The 8,398-nt window shown below is 31.5% G+C and overlaps 1 protein-coding gene across 2 annotated transcripts in view; it reads left to right on the top strand.

Moving 5' to 3' along the window:
* The first annotated feature begins 19 nt into the window (after positions 1-19).
* The window catches only part of LOC148601725 (DDB1- and CUL4-associated factor 17-like), a 46,733-nt gene continuing 38,354 nt past the window's right edge, over positions 20-8,398 (top strand). Inside the window, exons 1-5 of one of the 2 annotated variants that reach the window (XM_088554380.1) lie at positions 20-175; positions 3,045-3,106; positions 3,707-3,748; positions 4,656-4,740; positions 6,566-6,705. In XM_088554380.1, coding sequence (XP_088410506.1) covers positions 71-175; positions 3,045-3,106; positions 3,707-3,748; positions 4,656-4,740; positions 6,566-6,705 — 434 coding nt within the window. In that variant the 5' untranslated portion in view covers positions 20-70. Of the gene's footprint in view, positions 176-240; positions 469-3,044; positions 3,107-3,706; positions 3,749-4,655; positions 4,741-6,565; positions 6,706-8,398 lie in introns of those variants that run through there. The other variant, XM_088554381.1, reaches the window with a different exon arrangement.

Raw genomic sequence — 8,398 nt, 5'->3', positions numbered from 1 at the left:
TGTATGCGACCTGATTTGGTCTGGTTTTTACCGTAGTCATCAAAATATCCGTAAATGAAAAAACACGAGAATGAAAAATGAGAAAAACAGCTACAGAAATGTATTACAAAGAGAGTATACAAGCAAATTTGCACGCAGATACAGTTTGCATGCATTTAAAGCCGTTTGTTTAGAGGTAACCACTCCAGTCTTCACAGACTTTTGGGATTCGGCGCTGGAGATATTTTTTTGTTTTGAACACCTCCGAATCCCTTAAAAATAAAATGCCCTATATGTAGTACTTGGAAAAAATTCAGACTTCTCACTTGAAGGAATATTCAATGAGGCCATAATGGTAGAAAAATCAAAAAATCACTAATTGGAAATTGGATATAACAATACTGACATCCCAGATACCTAGTACTGTAAACCTATTAATTTTCATGGTTGCTGAGTTTTGCGGATTCTGTCAAGTGAACATATTCGCAGGTATCAATTTTTGCGGTTTCAAAAAAATGATTAGCATTGTATAGTGTTAAAAATCAATTTTCTTGTGTACTATTTTTCACAGTTTTTTGTCCACTGTGAAAGTAGCAAAAATTAGTACATTTACACTAAAATACATCTAGCACACTGTAGATATAGAACTGCCTTAGCATGCACCAGTGCTACATTGGACAGATATAAAGATTTTCAAATAGGTTTCACCCTGTTGTTGCCTCATGATGTTCTATTTTTAGCACAATTTTTAACTTTAGTTTTGGGAACCAGACTGAGTTGATGACAAATTTATGTCATTATTTTTCAGTTATATTTAGTATTGGTCACTGATGGATTCATTGATAGCATAAATGACGTTTTCACAATCGTAAATATTGCTGACATGCAACTACAAAATGTAGTGACACCGGGGTAGTGACAAAATTACCCACATTTGGTTTACACTCAAGTTTGATGTACAAAAATAAATAATAAATCATTTTTTATGTCATTTTGATACAAACTTAATAAGAAGTAAAGGAATTATCCAAGCAGCAATTGTTAATGGCATTTGAACTTTCACACTTGAGTGATCAGAGATCGACATTTCCTCCACATGCCTGATTAGTGTAATTGGTAAATTAGTTGATTGTTTACACAAAATTTTGACACCAGTTGAAAGTTGTAATTACCTGGGGTAATAAAATTGTCACTTTTGCCACTTGAATATGTTGGGCTTACAGCTCTTGAAGTTTTTTGTACTTTCAAAGATTTCAGGTGACGAAATGAGACTAGATTATTTTCGTCATTCTGAAAAGTCTTTCGTCATTGGCAAAAATGACAAGCGCTAGAAAAATCACTGGGTTATGGTGAAACATAACAAATGCACCAGTGTATAACCTAAAAACAAAATATTAATACTTAATACCTAAAGGTCTTCAATAAATGTAAACACACCTTAAAGTAAGCTCTGGAAGGCTTACGCTCATCAATGGAGTTCACTCACTCCTATACACCGTTTCTCTTGTGTTGAACAGGTCATAGTATTCCTTCCCATCAGCCAGCTATCAGCACTTGGAACCAGTCCCCAGAGCACTTGGTCCCAGAGGGAGCTCTTGAACAATTTAAGGAAAGGCAAACAATATACCGGTACACTCTCTTCTGGTTAGACCATATCCTGCACAACTTCCAGTTACTGCACATGTACATAGTATTACCAAGTTCTGTATATATGCAAAATTGCTTCAGTACTCATCCTGAAGACTTAGGATTGAAGAAAATGTTTTAAATTGTCTTTACCAACTATTATAATAATATTGTCCTGACTTTTCTCACATATTAATGAGGTAGACCTAGGGTAAGGGACCCAACTGTTACAAATTATTGGAACGTTTGTAATCAGCATTTTACATCAATCTCATGTAAACATTGTAACTTAGACTGATTTCGTTCTGTTTCAAATGAAAGCTTGATATGCTATGTGGAAATTCAATATGATACAAACATATTACTGATTTCAAGAGTTATTTCCTTTACCTCCTTAAGATACACCTGTATTATACTGTTGAAGGGAAAATGAACATGTTTATATAAAGGCTGTCTTATGTGACCATTATTTTTCTCTTTCTTGGAATGTGAAGTAGCAGTGTTGGTAAGAATCATGCAAATTCTGTAATATATGTATGTGATACACCCCAAAGAAGGCTACACATTTTTATTTTTGTTATTAAGTTACATTATAGGTCTGTATGATGAAATGTATAATTATTCATTCCAATTTGTCTTCTCTTAGGAGATAATACACATTGAAAATCCTACAGTTTCTGTTGTATTTTAGTGTCATTTACAGTGTTATCTCCCTTATTTTGAATTCTACAGTGCATTCGGTATAATTTTTATCTCCTAAGAACAAGGGTTATATGAAAAAACGCATATTACTTTCTGTTTACTACAATATTTTAAACATGTTATTTCAGAAATTTTCTGTAGTTACCATTAGTTTGAATAAATAGAACTTTCAAGTTCTTGAAGGCACATCTATAAATAAATATTTTCTTTAAAATGTATAATTAAATTAATTAATATTGCTCTAAACTAATAACATTTTTATGTTTTTGTTAGATTGAGTACCAGTTTCCGTTCTTAAGTGTTTTATTGCTTTTTTTTTGGGGAGGGGGGTGGGGTGGGGTGGGGGGCTTCCATAAATTTCATCATATTAAACTCAGCAACTTAACTAATGAAATTAGGTATGAAGCTTCAGCTTGGTGGATTGTACAGCACAGTATGTAATTTTTTGGGTTGAACACACATCAGCTTTTTTTTATAAACGTTCTATGAAATGTGTAGGCGAGTAGGGATATCTGTGTAATATAAACTCATGTATTCTAGACTTTATTAATTTGTTTGTAACAGGCAGTCATTATGAAACACTGTATGACCATCAGAAATTTCAGACAAGAATTCAGTTGGTCAGACAGAAATTTTGGAAGTTTTTGACTGCTTATACCTTTGAAAAAGGTCAAATTCGGGTTTCCGCCAGATATGTCAGAAATCTATTTTGTAAAGACTGTTGTTTTTCTTTTCAGAAAGAGTATAAGTACAGAAAGGTATGGTCAGCAGGAAGTATTAGGAATATTACAAGTGAATAGTAAGTACATCACTGTAAGAGGTGTAAAAACTTTTACAGTGAAATTTGTCTAAACCAAAACCTGTATAATCTGAAAACCTGTCTAAACCTAACTGAATAATATAAAAGCCTGTCTATACCAAACTGAATAATATGAAAGCCTGTCTATACCAAACTGAATAACATGAAAACCTGTCTAAACCAAACTTTGAATATTATGAAAATCTGTTTAAACCAGACATTTATAATGCCCCTCTCTTATTATTATAAGTTCCTCTATATTGATTTAAATGTGATAAACCAAACACCTTTCTAAACCAAACCAATTTTATAGTCCAAAATGGGTTTGAGTGAAAAAGATTTCACAGTATTTAAAATTTAGGCTTTATTTTGTCAAAAATGTAAAATACTGTATCAATTCCCTGATGTATACTTTTTTCAGAAGGAATATACTATTTAGGGATAGACTATCAGATTTAGCCACTAGCTTCTTGTCAAAACATTGGTATTGAAAAGAAAAATTTCAGAATATGCAAGACAAGATTATATACATGTACATGCAAGTTTGAAAGAATCAGTTGATAGAAATAATCTAACATATCTATTTTATATAATTTTCAGTTCTAGAATCTATTTTGACAATTACACTAAAGTATTTGGAGGGTAAGTATAATATAATATTCCCCCTCTTCAGTATACACTCCTTGAGACGTTTAGGTTTCACGCTAAACGCTCACCAAATGTACGATAAACGTGCTTTTAAATGAACACTCCTATTGTGCGTTTAAATGAATGCTCCTATCATGCATTTAAACGAACGCTCCAAGCGTGCATTTAAACAAATGCATTTATCATGCATTAAAACGAATGCTTCTGTCGTGCATTTAAACGAATGCTTCCATCGTGCGTTTAAAGGAACACTTCTATTGTGCGTTTAATCGAATGCTTCTATCGTGCGTTTAAACAAACGCTTCTATCGTTCATTTAAATGAACGCTCCTATCTTGTGTTTAAACATGCTTCTATTGTGCATTTATCGTGCATTTAAACAAACACAAAACAATGTGTAAATGCACGATAAACGATGCACAAACTCTAAAATGGGAAACGTGGATGTTTCAAGGAGTGTAATACCATCATGTTGTACATCTGTCATTCCATCCTTCCAAAATTTGTCACAATTACGTTAACTATTAGATGGATAAATTATAACTGAAACATGTTATGGATTTCACAATGGATTTCAGTAATGACTTAAAAAAAGGCATGTCACAGCTTTCATAAATTTAACTATCACTACTGATGTATAACAAGAAAGGATATGGTGAATACGTCAAAGAGACAGCAACCCCACAGGGATGAAGAATGTCAACATGGGTCTTCACTCTTCTGTGAAAGAAACCCTCACACCACAGGGCTGGCTGCGGCAAGCCACCAAAATAACAATATACATAGGTACAGTGCAATATTTGCCCCTATATACTCAAGCAATATAAATGTAAACTGAAAGTGAAAACTTATGTGTATGTATAATGTCTTTTGGGTTAATATCAATATTTTTTTTATTTCAGATATAAGTTAGATAATGGACCTAAACTTCTCTATACACTAAGGGCAGACAAGATAGAAAATGCATTGACCTGTGCCAGTAGAATGGTAATAATATGTTACGCTTTAACAATGGAATTTTCACTATACTGTGCAGATCAGGGGCATTAAAAGAATAAAATGCTAAGCAAAACAATGAAAACATATTTTTGGATGTAGAATTTGTGAAAAAAATCAAGATTTCATGTCCCAATTCTTTTTTGGGGGAGGGTTGGCAAATACCAAGTGCACCCCAACCTGAATATGCACCTACAGAATACAGTAATCTTGCAATTTTAAGAAAGTTTTAATGATTTTACCCAATGATATGTGTGTTTTGATCTTTGTCTGAATTTTGCTTCTTGACAGTGTATGGTTTTAATATCTGCAATGCTTGAATACTTTACAGTAGAATTTAAGTACTTCTCTGTCTAAAAATCCGGCAAAATGTATGTAAGGTGTGGCACATGAAAGAAAAAAAAATGCAGAGATTTTATTGCATTAACCAATTAATTATACCTGATAACCACCAGAAATAACCATGCAGAAATAAAAATGCAGAGATTTTATTGCATTAACCAATTAATTATACCTGATAACCACCAGAAATAACCATGCAGAAATAAAAACACAGAGATTTTATTGCATTAACCAATTAATTATACCTGATAACCACCAGAAGTAACCATGAAAGTGTTGGAAAAATTTGTCTTTTTTAAGATATTGATAGGTCAGATTTAGTTGAAATGCACTACGGAAAAATGGTGGGAAATTTTTCCCACACTCTTTCCCTATATTAGCAGTCAAACAATATCTACATCACAGATGTTTCAGGATAAACTTAAATAGCTTTTTGGTTGTTTTCTAGATGTACTGAATATTTTTTTGGCAAAAATGACTTAATTCGTGAAAATGATGTGCCACCCATTTCCTGATTCTTACTCAGAATGGATTAAAATTGATTACATGTTGTTCTAGTAACCTTGGGTATGGCTTAGGAACATTATATGTAAAATGGTTGCTTCTTTTATAACTACAGTAAACATTCCAGTGCCAACATTGCATCTAAGATGGCTGCTAATGCAACACGATATCAAAACAGAAGTTATATACAAACGACAAGCTGTGTTTGTTGGAAACTTTCGGCAATCTAAATAGGCTGAAAAAAATAAAGAAAATGTTTTCGCTTTATGTTCCCTTCTGAATCTGGTAGTTGCAAAGTCAATCTGTCTTTTCATTCATCTTGTTCAGTAATTTTGCAGTTCAAATACTATGAAAAGATTATTAGTTGAGTGGTCACAATTTTTACAGTTTTTCAGGTTTTTCCATGCCTCATGAGATATTAAAAAAAATCACTGATACAATTAATTTTTGTAAAATCATGAATAAAAATCTCCACCAATGTAAGTACCACAATACTTCCTATGAGATGCAAAATAAATTAACTTCAATAAACAAAAATCTTGGAAGATTTATTAAGTAGAACTCCAGCTAAGAATCATGCAAAATGTGATTCATGGGTGAAAAGCCTACATACTTTTATTTTTGATATTTTGTTTGAATTGCCATAGTAAACAGAAATTAACATTCAGTTTTTCATATAAACCATGTTCATAAGAGATAAAAATTATTTAGAATGTAAATTTCAAAATAAAGGGAGATAACTCTGTAAATGACACTCAAATACAATAGAATCTATTGGATTTTCAACATTGATTATCTCCTAAGAGCAGGCAGATTTGAATGAATTATTACATATTTCATGGTGTAGACCCATAAAACAACTTAATTACAAAAATAAAAATATGTAGCCTTTTTGGGGGTGTATCACATTTTTCAGATTTTGCATGATTCTTACAAAGAGAGCTACTTCATTTTTTTTAAATTTTGATAGCCTTACACAAGATTGCCATATGAAGGTGAAAAGGATTGCATCATATGTGTTACGAAGAATAATATTCTGATGAGAGTACATTTAACGGCAGGAAGAATCCTACAGCAAGTCTTTTTAGCACCGTCCACATACAGATTTAGGTAGGCTTTATGACAAGATAATTCAAGATATTTTTTTTTTATTTGTTTATATCATAGTCAGGATTTTACATATCCCTGTACATTACCACCTGACAAGGGTATTCAGGGAAACGTAGAGGAAAAATAATATGAACAAAGAGAACAAAGATTACAATGTACACTGACTATTTAATTTTATAACAATATATATAAATTTATCCAAAGTAAGTATAACAAAAATAAAAAAAACTGATATATCACACATACACACAATCAATTCACATATCATTTTTGAAATCTCATTAGTTTGATAGTATTGTTTGCCATTTATATTTTTATATGATATATGAAAAGTTAATAAAATATTACATGTTCAATTGGAATATGGTAAAAAGTTACTGAAAAATGATATTGATAATTCAAGATTTTGCTCTCAATGTTTGCTTGTCTCGACCTGATTTGTAGGTATGTGAGTCTTTATTGGTGTTGTATTTCATTCTGTTTTGATGATGATTTTGACAGAATTTTTGTTCTTTGAACTTTTAAATCGACTATAAATACTGGATTAATTTGTATTGACTCTCTTTTACTACAGAACATTTTTGACATATTTTTGTTCAATAATCATGCATTCTCTGTTCACATTTTACAGAAATTTTCTCAAATGAAAAACAATAGATCTTTTGTTGCTCATTAGGAGGTAGACCTAGGGTAAGGGACATAACTCATGAAATCAGTGATATGTTTGCATCATATTCAATTTCACCAAAGCCTCTCAAGCTTTCGTTTGAAGCAGAATAAAATGAATCCAAGTTAATTAGATGCTTACATAAGATTGATGTAAAATGCTAAATACAAACGTTCCAATGATTTTTAAGAGTTGTGTCCCTTACCCCAGGTTTACCTCCTTAAGTCAAAACTATCTTTCATGTTTCGTATGTTTGTAGCTATTTAGTAAAAATGGCTACTGTAGCTATAAATAGAACATGGAGGTGAATATAACTAGAGGAAATATAAACCAGATGCAGATTGATTGATTGATTTATTTATTGCAGTTTAACATTGTTAGTTTTGACAAAAAATTGCAATTGATTTTTTATCCTGGAAAAGATTTAACTGAATTGTAGAAAGAACAGATTACTATTAGGAATCACAGCAGATGAAAAGTCAGAACTAGCCATTTTCGCGGTCTAACATACATGTATGTTTTAAGAAATGTAAAGAAGGGTTTCAATTGCTGCAATATGTTTTTAGCCAAAATTTAGCATGATAATCATATTACTATCATATGTTAATATCATATGAATTGCATATGATTTTATAAAAAATTGGGATGGGAATTTCAAAATCAGGATTTTTTTTTTCATCAGTTTGTAGTATTGAGATACAACAACACATTTTTCATTTCTTGGTGACTAAAACAATGTTTCTTCTCTGAAACTTGTGTGGCTATGGATTTAGACCATATCTATATTTCAAATAGCTAAATATTTGTTAAGAAATAAAGATAAAAAATAAAATCCACCATCTTGCCCCATATTTTTTGTGAAGGGTGGATGAGAATCTACCATTTAAGTTTACTTGACCTTTCGATAAATGGAACTTAGAAGATGAAAACTAGTTTTTGCTTATTTATTACTCTGACATGCTTGATATTGCTCAGCTTAGCCATTTTTGCAGTCTAACATACATGCACATTTATATTTTAAGAAAT

Source organism: Perna viridis, chromosome 12, assembly GCF_037379345.1.
Source record: "Perna viridis isolate PV_CMFRI_1.1 ecotype Kerala chromosome 12, ASM3737934v1, whole genome shotgun sequence".
In the NCBI taxonomy this organism is placed as follows: domain Eukaryota; kingdom Metazoa; phylum Mollusca; class Bivalvia; order Mytilida; family Mytilidae; genus Perna; species Perna viridis.
The sequence above is the reverse complement of the archived record's forward strand: the minus strand, read 5'-3'. Positions and strand labels throughout refer to the sequence as shown.